The following is a 19,104-nucleotide window of genomic DNA, read 5'->3' on the forward strand; positions in this document are numbered from 1 at the left end:
ATTGGGCACTAGTTTTTGACACTTCTTTACTGGACACTAGTTATGGACACTTCTTTATTGGACAATAGTTTTAGACACTTCTTTACTGGACACTAGTTTTTGACTCTTCTTTACTGGACACTAGTTTTGGACACTTCTTTATTGGACACTAGTTTTGGACACTTCTTTATTGGACACTAGTTATGGACACTTCTTTACTGGACACTAGTTATGGACACTTCTTTATTGGACACTAGTTATGGACACTTCTTTACTGGACACTAGTTATGGATACTTCTTTACTGGACAATAGTTTTGGACACTTCTTTACTGGACACTAGTTATGAACACTTCTTTACTGGACACTAGTTTTGGACACTTCTTTCCTGGACACTAGTTTGGACACTTCTTTATTGGACACTAGTTTGGGACACTTCTTTACTGGACACTTCTTTACTGGACACTAGTTTTGACACTTCTTTACTGGACACTATTTTTGGACACTTCTTTATTGGACACTAGTTTTTGACACTTCTTTATTGGACACTAGTTTTTGACACTTCTTTATTGGACACTAGTTTTGGACACTTCTTTACTGGACACTAGTTTTGGACACTTCTTTATTTACACTAGTTTTGGACACTTCTTTACTGGACACTAGTTTTGGACACTTCTTAACTGGACACTTCTTTATTGGACACTAGTTTTGACACTTCTTTATTGGACACTAGTTTTGACACTTCTTTATTGGACACTAGTTTTGGACACTTCTTTACTGGACACTAGTTTTGACACTTCTTTATTGGACACTAGTTTTGGACACTTCTTTATTGGACACTAGTTTTGACACTTCTTTATTGGACACTAGTTTTGACACTTCTTTATTGGACACTAGTTTTGGACACTTCTTTACTGGACACTAGTTTTGACACTTCTTTATTGGACACTAGTTTTGGACACTTCTTTATTGGACACTAGTTTTGACACTTCTTTATTGGACAATAGTTTTGACACTTCTTTATTGGACACTAGTTTTGACACTTCTTTACTGGACACTAGTTTTGGACACTTCTTTATTTGACACTAGTTTTGGACACTTCTTTATTTGACACTAGTTTTGGACACTTCTTTACTGGACACTAGTTTTGGACACTTCTTTATTGGACACTAGTTTTGGACACTTCTTTATTGGACACTAGTTTTGACACTTCTTAACTGGACACTTCTTTATTGGACACTTCTTTATTGGACACTAGTTTTGGACACTTCTTAACTGGACACTTCTGTATTGGACACTTCTTTATTTGACACTAGTTTTGGACACTTCTTTATTGGACACTTCTTTATTGGACACTAGTTTTGGACACTTCTTTACTAGACACTTGTTTTTGACACTTCTTTACTGGACACTAGTATTGGACACTTCTTTATTGGACACTGGTTTTGGACACTTCGTTATTGGACACTTCTTTATTGGACACTTCTTTATTGGACACTTCTTTACTGGACACTAGTTTTGGGCACTTCTTTACTGGACACTAGTTTTGACACTTCTTTACTGGACACTAGTATTGGACACTTCTTTACTGGACACTAGTTTTGGACACTTCTTTAATAGACACTTGTTGGACATGTGCCGGACACATCTTTATTGGACACTCATTATTGGACACTTCTTTATTGGACACTCTTTATTGGACACTCTTTATTGGACACTTCTTTATTGGACACTAGACATTGTTGGACACTTGATTTGTTGGACATTGGTCGGACACTTGTGAGAAAAACACTGAGAACATGGCGATGATGCTCACAGACTGGAAGACTTCCTCAGGACAGCGTCCCTCAGGGCAGCGTCCTTGTGCCGCTATTGTCCGCCCGGCGCCGCGCTCCGTGTGTTTCCGTGTGTCACGCGTGTCCCGTGTCCCGTGTGTCTCCGTGTCCCGGTCCGGCAGGTCCGTGTGGCGGCGGCGGCGTGGTGGGGCATGCATCGTGTGGTCGTTTCCTCATGCACTTCTACAGCGGCGTGTGGACGTTTCAGCGGATTCAAAGAACAACAATCACTCTGCGGTCACGGGTTCGAGTCCGAGCGTCGGGCTGACCGGAGCGTCACGGAACAACCGCGGGTTTAAACTCGGACGCTTTGGACCAGGGTTTAAAGGGAGTCGTCAGGGCAAAACTACAACATGTACAATCGTCCCCGAGTCGTTCATTCAGCCTGTCTCCGCCTTCAGAGCTCAGAGTCCGCTCCACCTGATGATGTCATGAGGTGATGTTTGAGAAGGCCCTACACCTTCACTGGATGAGCACTGATCATTTCAGCTCTCAGAATGTTTTCACTACGGCCGTTTCCATTTTAAAAGCTTCAAACCAGAGTCACATCATGAGGAGTTTATGGAAGCAGGTGTAATACACTGATAGAAACAGTAGGTGGCAGCCTTCACATCAACATGACCGTTGTTTTGTCGATGGAATACGTTACAATTTAAGTTAACTCATGTTTTATGTTAATAATTATTATTTGCTCGGACCAGGATCTGTGAAACTCCTGCAGAGGCTTCAAACCCCAAATATGTTTCACAGTATTCATGTACTTCTGTGGTATTTTAATTATGGAAATGTCATGTTGGTGGCTAATGCTAACAGATGCTAACTGTCTGGACACGTATAAGGGCGGGGCCACTCTATGGTGAAACTGTTCTGTGTTCATGTGCAGAACTATCGGCACATCTTTCATCACGACCTTTAACCTGCAGCTGCAGACTGTGGTGCCTTTGATCCAGACAATTTGAGCGCTGAAATGTTGAGGAGGAGCCCCACCTCATGACATCACCAGGTGGACCAGACTGAGTTGTGGAGAAGCAGATGAATGAAACCGTAATCTCCAGGGGCCGGCCCTTTAAGGCAGTAAATAGTTTGCACTTTGGGCCTGAGGCGGGCCGTGGGCGGAGCCTAAGGCGTGGGCGGAGCCTGATTGCTGGAAGACAGTTTTTCCGGTTTTGTGTTTTTGAAAAGAGTCCATGTTGAACCTTTAGGGCAGTGCAGCTCGCAGCAGGCAGTGATCGAACGCCGCCGTGTCCTCCCATCAGCCCGACACCCGAACGCACCACAGACTCAAGGAACTCTGGGTAATCGCGCTCACAGCGAGGAAGCGGCGACGGGAATCCCGTCACAAAAGAACCACAGTGAGGAACTTTAAACGCAGCTGGACTTTCTGCTTTTCTGCAGACGAGTTTCTCTCGCCGTTTCCTCGAGCTGAAGCCGACGCCCAGAGCGAAGCACAGGAGGTCAGAGGTCAGAGACGCAGGAGGTCAGAGACGCAGGAGGTCAGAGACGCAGGAGGTCAGAGGCTGCGTCACACGTTTCACTGAGGTTTGGGTAAAGCAGAACTAATCAACAACTTAAACTTCAGATGCATTTTTAAGAGGTGTTTTTTATTGGGGGCCTCAGGGACAATGAGGGGCCATCGCTTCAAAATATGACCTTTTCTCTCTGTAATGTTCACAGAAACAACTAAAGCTTCACATTTAAACCTGGACAGACGAGCCTGAAGCTGAACTCTTTTGTGTCCAGATCGTGTTCTGACCGCAGCCTCTGCACGTCTCTCTGACCAGGACCTGGTCCCTCTGACCAGGACCGGGTCCTAAACACAGGACCGGGTCCTAAACACAGGACCGGGTCCCTCTGACCAGGACCGGGTCCAGGTCCCTCTGCCACAGGTCTCACCCTGTGCAGAGCGTCTCTCAATGACTCAGTGAAACATTCAGTGGAACCAGAGATCGATCCCAAAATATCGATCCTTTGATTCTGGAGCCAGAAACGAAAGCCTTGAAACTGAAACATCAGAATAATATTAACATTTCGTTTTATGTTTGAATTACAGAGACTAAATTCACCGACTGTTTTTCTGAGTTACAGGACCCGAAAAATAAACAAGTCATTTTAATGTAAAGCCTTTGTGGACAACGAAGATCTGGCTCCAGATCAAACGGAACATTCCAGGTCATTTTCTGCAGAAAGTTCCAGGTCATTTTCTGCAGAACATTCCAGGTCATTTTCTGTAGAACGTTCCAGGTCATTTTCTGCAGAACATCCAGGTCATTTTCAGCAGAACGTTCCAGGTCATTTTCTGCAGAACGTTCCAGGTCATTTTCTCCAGAACGTTCCGGTCTCGTGGCAGAAAAAGCGCCTGAAAGGTGTAAAAGTTCGTCTAAGCTTTGGAAACGTGGGGAAAGTGGCGAGTGCGAGCTCAGACGGGAGGCTCTAAGGTCCATGGCGTCGTTTGTTTTCTAAAAACATTCTTCGTGGATTTGGTTAAAAACACAAAACAAGGTCACGTGACGGTGAAAGCTCGGCCGTGATTGGACGAAGAGACGCAGAGAGACAGGAAGCAGCGTGACGCGGAAAGTGCAGAGTTTCAAAATGAAGGGTTTAAAACATGGCTTAAAGCTGCGCTCGCATGGTCCCGCCCCCAAACGGCCTCTTCAACATGGCCGCCCCCAAACGGCCTCTTCAACATGGCCGCCTCTAAACGGCCTCTTCAACATGGCCGCCTCCAATTCAACATGGCCGCCCCCAAACGGCCTCTTCAACATGGCCGCCTCTAATTCAACATGGCCGCCTTTAATTCAACATGGCCGCCTCTAAACGGCCTGTTCAACATGGCCGCCTCCAATTCAACATGGCCGCCTCTAATTCAACATGGCCGCCTCTAAACGGCCTCTTCAACATGGCCGCCTCTAAACGGCCTGTTCAACATGGCTGCCTCTAAACGGCCTCTTCAACATGGCCGCCTCTAATTCAACATGGCCGCCTCCAAACGGCCTCTTCAACATGGCCGCCTCTAATTCAACATGGCCGCCTCCAAACGGCCTCTTCAACATGGCCGCCTCTAAACGGCCTCTTCAACATGGCCGCCTCCAAACGGCCTCTTCAACATGGCCGCCTCTAAACGGCCTCTTCAACATGGCCGCCTCCAAACGGCCTCTTCAACATGGCCGCCTCTAATTCAACATGGCCGCCTCTAATTCAACATGGCCGCCTCTAAACGGCCTGTTCAACATGGCCGCCTCTAATTCAACATGGCCGCCTCTAAACGGCCTGTTCAACATGGCCGCCTCCAATTCAACATGGCCGCCTCCAAACGGCCTCTTCAACATGGCCGCCTCTAAACGGCCTCTTCAACATGGCCGCCTCTAAACGGCCTCTTCAACATGGCCGCCTCTAATTCAACATGGCCGCCTCCAAACGGCCTCTTCAACATGGCCGCCTCTAATTCAACATGGCCGCCTCCAAACGGCCTCTTCAACATGGCCGCCTCCAAACGGCCTCTTCAACATGGCCGCCTCTAATTCAACATGGCCGCCTCCAAACGGCCTCTTCAACATGGCCGCCTCCAAACGGCCTCTTCAACATGGCCGCCTCTAATTCAACATGGCTGCCTCTAAACGGCCTCTTCAACATGGCCGCCTCCAAACGGCCTCTTCAACATGGCCGCCTCCAAACGGCCTCTTCAACATGGCCGCCTCCAAACGGCCTCTTCAACATGGCCGCCTCTAAACGGCCTCTTCAACATGGCCGCCTCTAAACGGCCTCTTCAACATGGCCGCCTCTAATTCAACATGGCCGCCTCCAAACGGCCTCTTCAACATGGCCGCCTCCAAACGGCCTCTTCAACATGGCCGCCTCTAATTCAACATGGCCGCCTCCAAACGGCCTCTTCAACATGGCCGCCTCCAAACGGCCTCTTCAACATGGCCGCCTCTAATTCAACATGGCTGCCTCTAAACGGCCTCTTCAACATGGCCGCCTCCAAACGGCCTCTTCAACATGGCCGCCTCTAATTCAACATGGCCGCCTCCAAACGGCCTCTTCAACATGGCCGCCTCCAAACGGCCTCTTCAACATGGCCGCCTCCAAACGGCCTCTTCAACATGGCCGCTCGGGGTGAAGATGGACGATGAAGCAGAGCGTCCACAGGAGCGTCAGTTTTTGGTTTGGAGGCGAGACGAGTTTTTGTTTCTTTAAACTTCGACCTGGAAACAGATTAACGTCCACATCTCCTGCCTGATTTATGACGTTTTTGTTTACCTGCTTTACTAGTTTGGAGCACAGAAGCGCCCCCTGGTGGTGACGTGTCGTAGGCCGTGGACACATGGACCTTCTCCAGGACGGGCCCAGGCCAAATACGGTCGTTTTGCAGCTGAAAGATTTTTGTGGAGATCAGACGTTCTGTTTCAGGAGGAAGAAAGAAACAAAACATGGAGGTCCTGCTGCAGAAACCATCCTTTCAGACGGAGAGATGACGACGCCCCTCAGGTGTGGTGCTCCTCGTCTGTGGCGCTCCTTGTCTGTGGTCTGTGCTCTTCCTCCTCAGATCTGGCTCCTGTGGAAGTTCTCACGCCTCCGAGGCTTTGCATAAAACGTCCTCCTTCAAAAAAATCCAGTTTCATATTTTTTTTCATATTTTTTTTTTTGCAGTTAGTCCCTCCCACTGTGACATCATCAGAGAGCGATGGAGGATGAGAGGGCGGAGCCTACAGGAGCAGGGAGGGGCTTGGAGCGGTGACTGGTTTCATGGGGAGTGAATAGATAATGAGCCAGGTGTCCAAAGTGCGGCCCGCGGGCTCCGTCGGGCCCTTCCGCGAGCCGGTCTGTCCGAGGGGGAGGAGCTAATGTTTGTAACGAGTCTCTGATCTTTGCAGGAGCCGAGGGAGGAGATGTTCTGCGTGATGTTCCTCAGCTGGGACTGGGTTGTGCTCTCGTGATGCTTCCATCTTCTAGTCCAGGTTCTGTCGGGATTGAAAAGTAAAATAAAACTCTTCTCTCTTTAGATCCAGGTTCTGGTCCAGGGACAGGATTAAAGGAGGCGCCGTGTGAAGGTTCATCTGTGTTTTTAATATTAAAGTGTTTATGTCACTGAGGTTTTTGTATCTGTGTTTCACCGTATGGAATTCAGCTGCTTCAAACTCAGACGGTGAGACCCACAGGCTGCGGGTTCAAAGTCTGACTTAAACCCAGGATCAAAGTCTAAAACTAAACCCTCCACTGTAGAAGTGAAGGACCTGCTCACTGTTCCAGCTGAAGGAGCCGCGTTTTTATAGCAGCTTCAGAATAAGCGAGCGTTAGCTTAGCACTCACTCATTTCTATGGGTTAGCCTAGCCTAGCGGCGCCCATTGGTTTACATGGAGCAGTTAGCATGTACGGATTAAACCACTGGGAGCTGCATTAGCCGGTTCTAACGCCCGACACAGTGTTGTTCCTCCTGCATTATAACGTCTAACGCGGCTCCTCGTTGTTTAATCCGCTTATACCAGGGTCCCACAAACCTAACATTTATAATAAATGTGTTTTTCATTGACTAAAGTCACTAAATCTGCCAGACTACGGGACTATTTTGTGTGGGTTATTAGCCGGTCACTGAAGGCTGGTCTCAGAGCGAGTCATTCTCCGCAGCTATTACGAGGATCTCAGTCAGGCTCAACGACACAACATCAGCACAGAATCACAACACAACAGGACTAACCCGGAAACACTTTTCCCTGAAAAAATGACCAAAAAAAAGACAAAAAAATGACAAAAAAATGACAAAAAAATGACAGAAAAATACAAAAAAATGACAAAAAAATGACAAAAAAATGACAAAAAAATAACAAAAAAAAATGACAAAAAAATGACAAAAAAATGACAAAAAAAATGACCGAAAAAATGACAAAAAATGACAAAAAAAATGACAAAAAAATGACAAAAAAAATGACAAAAAAATGACAAAAAAATACAAAAAAATGACAAAAAAAATGACAAAAAAATAACAAAAAAATGACAAAAAAATGACAAAAAAATGACAAAAAAAATGACCGAAAAAATGACAAAAAATGACAAAAAAAATGACAAAAAAAATGACCGAAAAAATGACAAAAAATGACAAAAAAAATGACAAAAAAATGACAAAAAAAATGACAAAAAAATAACAAAAAAATGACAAAAAAATGACAAAAAAATGACCGAAAAAATGACAAAAAATGACAAAAAAAATGACAAAAAAATGACAAAAAAATAACAAAAAAAATGACAAAAAAATAACAAAAAAATAACAAAAAAAATAACAAAAAAATGACCAAAAAAATGACAAAAAAAATGACAGAAAAATGACAGAAAAATAACAAAAAAATACAAAAAATGAAAAAAAAAATGACAAAAAATAATACAAAAAATAATACAAAAAAATGACAAAAAAATACTAAAAAAATTGAAAAAAATGACAGAAAAATGACTAAAAATAACAAAAAAAGACAAAAAAATTACAAAAAAATACAAAAAATGACCGAAAAAAGACAAAAAATTGCAAAAAAAAAGAAAAAGAAAATGACCAAAAAATGACAAAAAAAAGACAAAACAAAAAAATGACCGAAAAAATACCAAAAAAAATGATGAATAGCCTTAACTGTTTCCAATAGAAATGTAAAGCTCATATGTTATTAACAGTAGCTAACCTAGCTGCTCACTCTCCTCTACAAACATTTAGCAAACACTAAATCCATCTCATACGTTCCTGTCAGTCACTCATTACGCCTTTATCTGGTTCAGCTGTGTCAGGCGTTGCTATGGCGACGCCACAGCGGAGTGACATCCCAGTGATTTAACTACCGGACTACGTGTGCGGTTACACCAAAATAACGCACCAGCCAATCAGAGTCCAGTATTCACCCAGACCATGGTGTAAAGGACATTAAGCCGGGTCACTGAGTTTGAAGCAGCACCATGTGGTGAAACACAGATACAAACGTTCAGTCACATAAACTCAGGATATAACACACATGAACCTTCACGTGTCCAGCGCAGGGTTATACTCGGTGTTTTTTGGGGGGTTCCTCTGTTCGCCCGGACTCTGGGGGACAGCGCCCCCTCTGGCAATGCCGGGCTCTTGACTTTTCTTTTGGGAAACCTGACCAGGGTGGGCGGAGTCACTGAAGTGTGATTTATATTTTGGACGTTTCCTCCCTCAGCGCCGCCCCCCTGCACCGCTCAGCGTCTGAACCTCTCGCTCCTCTCGCTCGTGTTTCGGGGTGTCGGGGCGTCTCCTCCTCCTCCGGGCTCCTGTTGTACGTGTTTTGGGGTGTTAGGACTGCTCCTCGGCCAGGCTGGGGTCCTCCTCGTCCTCCTCCTTGGGCCGGTCGGCGATGGCTCTCATGCTGCGGCCGCTGTTCAGGGTCGGGCTGCGCGACGACTTCAGCAGCTTCTCCTCCAGCTCGTGCAGAGACGGCTCCTTGTACATGCAGACTGTGGAGAGAGAGAGACGGGTGAGGAGAGAGAGACAGGTGACTGAGGAGAGAGAGACAGGTTCACTGAGAGGGAGACAGGTAATTGAGGAGAGAGAGGCAGGTGAGGAGAGAGAGGCAGGTGAGGAGAGAGAGACTTCAGCAGCTTCTCCTCCAGCTCGTGCAGGGACGGCTCCTTGTACATGCAGACTGTGGAGAGAGAGAGACGGGTTACTGAGAGGGAGACAGGTGAGGAGAGAGAGACGGGTGAGGAGAGAGAGACGGGTCAGCTTCTCCTCCAGCTCGTGCAGAGACGGCTCTTTGTACATGCAGACTGTGGAGAGAGAGAGACGGGTCAGCTGAGAGGGAGACAGGTGAGGAGAGAGAGGCAGGTGAGGAGAGAGACAGGTTAACCTCTTACCACCCGCCTAAACCAAATGTATTCTGTCCTCTTTGGCTGTTATATAGGCCTGTGTAACACCTCATTTGAAATTTATTTATTTTCGATTTTTGTCACATTTTTGTTGAATTTTTGTTGAATTTTTGTTTAAATTTTGTTGAATTTTTGTTGAATTTGTGCCACTTTTTTGTTGAATTTTTGTCACTTTTTTATTGAATTTTTGTTGAATTTTTGTTGAATTTTTGTTGAATTTTTGTCACTTTTTTGTTGAATTTTTGTCACTTTTTTGTTGAATTTTTGTCACTTTTTTGTTGAATTTGTGTTGAATTTGTGTTGAATTTGTGTTGAATTTGTGTTGAATTTGTGTTGAATTTTTGTTGAATTTTTGTTGAATTTTTGTTGAATTTTTGTCACTTTTTTGTTGATTTTTTGTTGATTTTTTGTTGAATTTTTGTTTAAATTTTGTTGAATTTTTGTTGAATTTTTGTTGAATTTTTGTTGAATTTTTGTTGAATTTGTGTCACTTTTTTGTTGAATTTTTGTCACTTTTTTGTTGAATTTTTGTCACTTTTTTGTTGAATTTGTGTTGAATTTGTGTTGAATTTGTGTTGAATTTTTGTCACTTTTTTGTTGAATTTTTGTCACTTTTTTATTGAATTTGTGTTGAATTTTTGTTGAATTTTTGTTGAATTTTTGTTGAATTTTTGTTGAATTTTTTTCACTTTTTTGTTGATTTTTTGTCACTTTTTTGTTGAATTTGTGTTGAATTTGTGTTGAATTTGTGTTGAATTTTTGTCACTTTTTTGTTGAATTTTTGTCACTTTTTTATTGAATTTGTGTTGAATTTTTGTTGAATTTTTGTTGAATTTTTGTTGAATTTTTGTCACTTTTTTGTTGATTTTTTGTTGATTTTTTGTTGAATTTTTGTTGAATTTTTGTTTAAATTTTGTTGAATTTTTGTTGAATTTTTGTTGAATTTGTGTTGAATTTGTGTCACTTTTTTGTTGAATTTTTGTCACTTTTTTGTTGAATTTTTGTCACTTTTTTGTTGAATTTGTGTTGAATTTGTGTTGAATTTGTGTTGAATTTGTGTCACTTTTTTGTTGAATTTTTGTCACTTTTTTATTGAATTTGTGTTGAATTTTTGTTGAATTTTTGTTGAATTTTTGTTGAATTTTTGTTGAATTTTTTTCACTTTTTTGTTGATTTTTTGTTGATTTTTTGTTGAATTTGTGTCACTTTTTTGTTGAATTTTTGTCACTTTTTTGTTGAATTTTTGTCACTTTTTTGTTGAATTTGTGTTGAATTTGTGTTGAATTTGTGTTGAATTTGTGTTGAATTTTTGTCACTTTTTTGTTGAATTTTTGTCACTTTTTTATTGAATTTGTGTTGAATTTTTGTTGAATTTTTGTTGAATTTTTGTTGAATTTTTGTCACTTTTTTGTTGATTTTTTGTTGATTTTTTGTTGAATTTTTGTTGAATTTTTGTTTAAATTTTGTTGAATTTTTGTTGAATTTTTGTTGAATTTTTGTTGAATTTGTGTCACTTTTTTGTTGAATTTTTGTCACTTTTTTGTTGAATTTTTGTCACTTTTTTGTTGAATTTGTGTTGAATTTGTGTTGAATTTTTGTCACTTTTTTGTTGAATTTTTGTCACTTTTTTATTGAATTTGTGTTGAATTTTTGTTGAATTTTTGTTGAATTTTTGTTGAATTTTTTTCACTTTTTTGTTGATTTTTTGTTGAATTTGTGTTGAATTTGTGTTGAATTTTTGTCACTTTTTTGTTGAATTTTTGTCACTTTTTTATTGAATTTTTGTTGAATTTTTGTTGAATTTTTGTCACTTTTTTGTTGAATTTTTGTTGAATTTATGTTGAATTTTTGTCGCATTTTTGTCGCGTTTACATCCTTGTTTCTTCTCATTTTTTTATGGCAGTTTTGATGCTTTTTTCCCAAGAAGCTTTTTGATTGGGGTAAAGCCAAACTGGAGAAAATGGGATCTGTTCAGGTGGGAGTTAAGAGGTTCGCTGAGGACAGAGAGACAGGTCAGCTGAGAGGGAGACAGGTGACTGAGGACAGAGAGACGGGTTTTATTTATAAAAGTGAAAGAGGATCCTGGTCTGACATTAGAGCCTCGGCATCGTTTTACTTAAACCCTTTGAACGACCTCTTCCCTCAGTTCTCAGAGTCTCAGAGTCTCTCAGAGTCTCAGACTTCAATGTTGCGTCTAAAAGTCTTCTAAGCTGTCGTCTGTCCTGCACTAGAGGTTTGAAACATCCAGGGGGCTCATTTATAAAAGTGTCCGTGAGACTCTGTAACCTGTGACGCTCAAAGGATAAAAACGCTTTACTCAAAGCCTCTGGTTAAATTCTTATATTTCATATTTTTATTGCAAATCATTTCTGATGAAAAAGGTGATGATTAAATGAAGCTCAGCGGTTTCCTCAAACTGACCCCCCCCCCTCGCTGCCTCAAACTGACCCCCCCTCGCTGCCTCAAACTGACCCCCCCCTCACTGCCTCAAACTGCCCCCCCCCCCCTCCTCCACACCTGTACCATGACAGGTACAGGTGTGGAGGTGAGTCAAGTTTCACTTTGAGTTCTATAAAAAACACCTTTGGCCCAGAACAGGTTTATAAATGAGCCCCCTGGAGTTTCTCTGTGGATGGAGAGGCACAAAGACTGTAGTAGTAGTAGTATAGTAGTAGTGTAGTAGTATATTTTTGTTGAATTTTTGTTGAATTTTTGTTGAATTTTTGTTGAATTTTTGTCACTTTTTTGTTGAATTTTTGTTGAATTTGTGTCACTTTTTTGTTGAATTTTTGTCACTTTTTTGTTGAATTTTTGTTGAATTTTTGTTGAATTTTTGTTGAATTTTTGTTGAATTTTTGTTGAATTTTTGTTGAATTTTTGTTGAATTTTTGTTGAATTTGTGTCACTTATTTGTTGAATTTTTGTTGAATTTTTGTCACTTTTTTGTTGAATTTTTGTCACTTTTTTGTTGAATTTTTGTTGAATTTTTGTTGAATTTTTGTCAATTTTTTGTCAAATTTTTGTCAAATTTTTATTTAATTTTTGTTGATTTTTTGTTTAAATTTTGTTTAATTTTTGTTGAATTTGTGTCAGTTTTTTGTTGAATTTTTGTTGATTTTTTGTCATTTTTTTGTCAAATTTTTGTCAATTTTTTGTCAATTTTTTGTCAAATTTTTATTGAATTTTTGTTGAATTTTTGTTGAATTTTTGTTGAATTTTTGTTTAAATTTTGTTGAATTTTTGTTGAATTTGTGTCACTTTTTTGTTGAATTTTTGTTGAATTTTTGTTGAATTTTTGTTGAATTTTTGTTGAATTTGTGTCACTTTTTTGTTGCTTTTTTGTTAATTTTTTGTTGAATTTTTGTTGCATTTTTGTCACTTTTTTGTTGAATTTTTGTTGAATTTTTGTTGAATTTTTGTTGAATTTTTGTTGAATTTGTGTCACTTTTTTGTTGAATTTTTGTTGAATTTGTGTCACTTTTTTGTTGAATTTTTGTTGAATTTTTGTAGAATTTTTGTTGCATTTTTGTCGCGTTTACATCCTTGTTTCTTCTCATTTTTTTGTGGCAGTTTTGATGCTTTTTTCCCAAGAAGCTTTTTGATTCGGGTGAAGCCAAACTGGAGAAAATGGGATCTGTTCAGGTGGGAGTTAAGAGGTTCGCTGAGGAGAGAGCTTTGTAGTAGCAGCAGTACTGTAGTAGTATAGTAGTAGTAGTATTGGTAGTACCTTGAATAGGGCGTGGGACGAAGTGCGAGCAGGGCTTGGTCTTCTTCACGCGGTTTCCCTTCATGATGGTTCCCTCCTTGTTGAGGCCGAGGAACCAGGCGCGCCCGGACTCGTGCTGCCGGTAAAGCGTGGACGAGTAGATCACGTAGTAATTCTCGAACACGGACTCTTTAAACTTACACTCGGAGGTGAACACGTCCTGCAGGGGGCGACACAGAGAGGGTTAGTGATGAACACGTCCTGCAGGGGGGTGTTAGAGTGGAGTCATACTGTTTAAGTGGAGCTAGCCCATTAGCCTGTTAGCTTCTTCTTTCGTGATTCCATTAGTGTGTATTGGTGACTCCGACCCGGTGACAATGAAGTTGCAATTGTGGTTTTCTGGCCAGAGACACCAGGGGGAGCTGAAAGACCCCCCAGAGGATTTATTCAGGTCTGCTCTGCTCACATAGATCAGGAGCAATATTTAAAATGTTAGCATTAGCTTCATTTTAATTAGCTTCTGTCCCATTAGCATTAGCTTCTGTCCCGCTAGCATTAGTTTCTGTCCCATTAGCATTAGTTTCTGTCCCGTTAGCATTAGCTTCTGTCCTGTTAGCAACCAGGTCCAGACTCCAGACTCCGGGTCCAGACTCCGGGTCCAGACTCCGGGTCCAGACTCCAGACTCCGGGTCTTTTCAGGTTTTTTCAGAGGATTAAATTTAAAAAACAACAATTCATATGAAACATAAACTGACAGAAGTCTTTATTATTTTCTCTCCCTCATGTTTCCGTCTCTGCAGCAGGAGTTTCTGAGTCTTTTTGCCGTGTTGACTTTGTCACCGGAGACGGCAGAGTTTGGGGGGGGAGAAAGTGTGAGCTGAGATCATGTGACGTTTGGACCGAAATATCCGAGAAAGTGTGAGCGGCTGATCTCAGGCGAAAGAACATGTGAAAGAACATCACACCGTCAGAAATAACTCAGGCAGAGGTAGATGCAAACATCTGGCTCCTCCTCAGAGGCAGATTCAAACATCTGGCTCCTCCTCAGAGGCTTTAGGAGAACCTCAGTGTATGTGAGACATGAACCAGGGGATTCAGTCACAGCTTCTGTCCCGTTAGCATTTGTTTCTTTCCTGTTAGCATTAGCTTCTGTCCCGCTAGCATTAGCTTCTGTCCCGTTAGCATTTGTTTCTTTCCTGTTAGCATTAGCTTCTGTCCCGCTAGCATTAGCTTTTGTCCCGTTAGCATTAGCTTCTGTCCCGTTAGCATTTGTTTCTTTCCTGTTAGCATTAGCTTCTGTCCCGCTAGCATTAACTTCTGTCCCGTTAGCATTAGCTTCTGTCCCGTTAGCATTCGTTTCTGTCCTGTTAGCATTCGTTTCTGTCCCGTTAGCATTAGCTTCTGTCCCGTTAGCATTAGCTTCTGTCCCGTTAGCATTAGCTTCTGTCCCGTTAGCATTAGTTTCTGTCCCGTTAGCATTAGCTTCTGTCCCGTTAGCATTAGTTTCTGTCCCGTTAGCATTAGCTTCTGTCCCGTTAGCATTAGTTTCTGTCCCGTTAGCATTAGCTTCTGTCCCGTTAGCATTAGTTTCTGTCCCGTTAGCATTAGCTTCTGTCCCGCTAGCATTAGTTTCTGTCCCGCTAGCATTAGCTTCTGTCCCGTTAGCATCAGTTTCTGTCCCGTTAGCATTAGCTTCTGTCCCGTTAGCATTAACTTCTGTCCCGTTAGCATTAGCTTCTGTCCCGTTAGCATTAGTTTCTGTCCCGCTAGCATTAGCTTCTGTCCCGCTAGCATTATCTTCTGTCCTGTTAGCATTAGCTTCTGTCCCGTTAGCATTAGCTTCTGTCCCGTTAGCATTAGTTTCTGTCCCGTTAGCATTATCTTCTGTCCCGTTAGCATTAGCTTCTGTCCCGCTAGCATTATCTTCTGTCCTGTTAGCATTAGCTTCTGTCCCGTTAGCATTAGTTTCTGTCCCGTTAGCATTAGTTTCTGTCCCGTTAGCATTAGCTTCTGTCCCGTTAGCATTATCTTCTGTCCCGTTAGCATTAGCTTCTGTCCCGCTAGCATTATCTTCTGTCCTGTTAGCATTAGCTTCTGTCCCGTTAGCATTAGCTTCTGTCCTGTTAGCATTAGTTTCTGTCCCGCTAGCATTATCTTCTGTCCTGTTAGCATTAGTTTCTGTCCCGTTAGCATTAGCTTCTGTCCCATTAGCATTAGTTTCTGTCCCGTTAGCATTAGTTTCTGTCCCGTTAGCATTAGTTTCTGTCCCGTTAGCATTAGCTTCTGTCCCGTTAGCATTATCTTCTGTCCCGTTAGCATTAGCTTCTGTCCCGCTAGCATTATCTTCTGTCCTGTTAGCATTAGCTTCTGTCCCGTTAGCATTAGCTTCTGTCCTGTTAGCATTAGTTTCTGTCCCGCTAGCATTATCTTCTGTCCTGTTAGCATTAGCTTCTGTCCCGCTTAGTTTCTGTCCTGCTAGCATTAGTTTCTGTGTCGTTAGCATTATCTTCTGTCCCGTTAGCATTAGATTTTGTCCCGTTAGACTCCAGGTCCAGACTCCGGGTCCAGACTCCAGACTCCGGGTCCAGACTCAGGGTCCAGACTCCAGACTCCAGACTCCAGGTCCAGACTCCAGGTCCAGACTCCAGACTCCAGACTCCAGGTCCAGACTCCAGACTCCAGGTCCAGACTCCAGGTCCAGACTCCAGGTCCAGACTCCAGACTCCAGACTCCGGGTCCAGACTCAGGGTCCAGACTCCAGGTCCAGACTCCAGACTCCAGACTCCAGGTCCAGACTCCAGGTCCAGACTCCGGGTCCAGACTCCAGGTCCAGACTCCAGACTCTGGGTCCAGACTCCAGGTCCAGACTCCAGACTCCGGGTCCAGACTCCAGGTCCAGACTCCAGACTCCGGGTCCAGACTCCGGGTCCAGACTCCAGACCCCAGACTCCAGGTCCAGACTCCAGGTCCAGACTCCAGACTCCAGACTCCAGGTCCAGACTCCAGGTCCAGACTCCAGACTCCAGACTCCAGGTCCAGACTCCAGGTCCAGACTCCAGACTCCAGACTCCGGGTCCAGACTCCAGGTCCAGACTCCAGGTCCAGACTCCAGACTCCAGACTCCGGGTCCAGACTCAGGGTCCAGACTCCAGGTCCAGACTCCAGACTCCAGACTCCAGGTCCAGACTCCAGGTCCAGACTCCGGGTCCAGACTCCAGGTCCAGACTCCAGACTCTGGGTCCAGACTCCAGGTCCAGACTCCAGACTCCGGGTCCAGACTCCAGGTCCAGACTCCAGACTCCGGGTCCAGACTCCGGGTCCAGACTCCAGACCCCAGACTCCAGGTCCAGACTCCAGGTCCAGACTCCAGACTCCAGACTCCAGACTCCAGACTCCGGGTCCAGACTCCGGGTCCAGACTCCAGACTCCAGGTCCAGACTCCGGGTCCAGACTCCAGGTCCAGACTCCAGGTCCAGACTCCAGACTCCGGGTCCAGACTCCAGACTCCAGACTCCGGGTCCAGACTCCGGGTCCAGACTCCAGACTCCAGACTCCGGGTCCAGACTCCGGGTCCAGACTCCAGGTCCAGACTCCAGACTCCAGACTCCAGGTCCAGACTCCAGGTCCAGACTCCAGACTCCAGGTCCAGACTCCGGGTCCAGACTCCAGACTCCGGGTCCAGACTCCGGACTCCAGACTCCAGACTCCAGGTCCAGACTCCGGGTCCAGACTCCAGGTCCAGACTCCGGGTCCAGACTCCAGACTCCGGGTCCAGACTCCGGACTCCAGACTCCAGACTCCAGGTCCAGACTCCGGGTCCAGACTCCAGGTCCAGACTCCAGGTCCAGACTCCAGACTCCGGGTCCAGACTCCAGACTCCAGACTCCGGGTCCAGACTCCGGGTCCAGACTCCAGACTCCAGACTCCGGGTCCAGACTCCGGGTCCAGACTCCAGACTCCAGGTCCAGACTCCGGACTCCAGACTCCAGGTCCAGACTCCAGGTCCAGACTCCGGGTCCAGACTCCAGACTCCAGACTCCAGACTCCAGGTCCAGACTCCAGGTCCAGACTCCGGGTCCAGACTCCAGACTCCGGGTCCAGACTCCGGACTCCAGACTCCAGACTCCAGGTCTAGACTCCAGGTCCAGACTCCAGGTCCAGACTCCAGACTCCGGGTCCAGACTCCAGACTCCAGACTCCGGGTCTAGACTCCAGGTCCAGACTCCAGGTCCAGACTCCAGACTCCGGGTCCAGACTCCAGACTCCAGACTCCGGGTCCAGACTCCGGGTCCAGACTCCAGACTCCAGACTCCAGACTCCAGGTCCAGACTCCAGGTCCAGACTCCAGACTCCGGGTCCAGACTCCAGACTCCAGACTCCGGGTCCAGACTCCGGGTCCAGACTCCGGGTCCAGACTCCAGACTCCAGACTCCGGGTCCACAAGCAACAAACGGGACGTCTCTATCACTTTCGATCCCCAAATATCGGCCCGATATATCGGTAGAGCTCTGATCTGAAGTCTTTAGGTGTAATGAGGATATAGATGGCTATAGTTTATTTAAAGCAACACTGTACGACCTCGATGAAGGACTCACCTGAGAACGGGCGTCAAACTGGCACAAACCTACTTCTAACCAGGGCTGCGAACTCGAGCCCGGTGGAAACGGTCGATACAGAGTCACTGAGCAAAAACATCTGCTTTATCACAGCTTTACCCAAATCTGAGGACGAAGGAGCCAAACTCACCGAGGTGTAGAGGAATCCCTCAGCGTTCATGGCCATGTAGAGTCCGGCCTTCACGCCCTGCATGGCCACCACCCTCAGCCCCACGGGGATCAGGTTAAAGAGCGCTGAAAACAAAACAAAACTCAGCTTAAAGAGCGCTGGAAACACAACAAAACAAAACGAAACTCAGCTTAAAGGGGGGGTATTCTGCAAAATGGACTTTTTCCAGCTTTCCATCCTGTTATTCTGTCACTCCCTCATTAAAAACATGGCTGAAGTGTTGCCTTGGCACATTCACGTATTTCTGAGTCATCTGTAAAAACTCTGATGGCGGCCATTTTAGGGATAGGTTTGCCTGAGTCCTCCTAGGAACGCCCCCACCTCCTGGAGACGCCTCCGAGCTTTGGTCACCAGCCGAGTAACCAACCACTGCTCCTCAGCAGAACCCCCTCCCCACTGATGCCACAGACAGCGTGTGGAGGGGGCGTGTCTAAAGGCTCAGAGGTTCTTAAAGAGACAGAGGCCTATTTCAAGACATTCACTACAGCCATTTTGAGAGAGACATTTTATACAAGGCAGTTATTCTGATTTACTGCATTTACAGACCAACAGAAGGTTTGTCATCATTGTAGTGTGATATAGACTGGTGCTATGGGACTGAAGTTAGCATGAAGCTAACTTTAGCTTCATGCTAACTGTAGCTTTCACGTGAAGCAAACATTAGCATTGGCATGATGCTAACACTAGAATTAGCAAGAAGCTAATGCTAGAATTAGCACTAAGCTATCGTCTGTTAGCCTTGTCTGTTGTTTGTGTCTTTAAGAGCAGCTGAAGCACTTTGCTCCAGGTCTGTGTCTGTGTTTGGCAGAAGCTCATCCATAATTCAGTTTGTAAAAGCAGGAGCTGGACCTCATTTCCTCTTTGTTTTTCATTTGTGCCCAAAGAGCCGTCTGCTTCCTCTATGGTCACGGTGAACACCAGGACACCGGAACACCTGAACACC

At 44.3% G+C, this 19,104-nt stretch overlaps 1 protein-coding gene across 1 annotated transcript in view; it reads right to left on the reverse strand.

Moving 5' to 3' along the window:
• Positions 1-9,062: 9,062 nt before the first annotated feature.
• The window catches only part of LOC306969098 (fibroblast growth factor 12-like), a gene marked incomplete at its 5' end in the record, with an annotated part of 20,443 nt that continues 10,401 nt past the window's right edge, over positions 9,063-19,104 (reverse strand). Inside the window, 3 exons of the mRNA XM_079564700.1 lie at positions 9,063-9,259; positions 13,398-13,596; positions 18,123-18,226. Coding sequence (XP_079420826.1) covers positions 9,099-9,259; positions 13,398-13,596; positions 18,123-18,226 — 464 coding nt within the window. The 3' untranslated portion in view covers positions 9,063-9,098. The remainder of the gene's footprint in view (positions 9,260-13,397; positions 13,597-18,122; positions 18,227-19,104) is intronic.

Source organism: Gobius niger, assembly GCF_951799975.1.
Source record: "Gobius niger genome assembly, chromosome: 1".
NCBI lineage: Eukaryota > Metazoa > Chordata > Actinopteri > Gobiiformes > Gobiidae > Gobius > Gobius niger.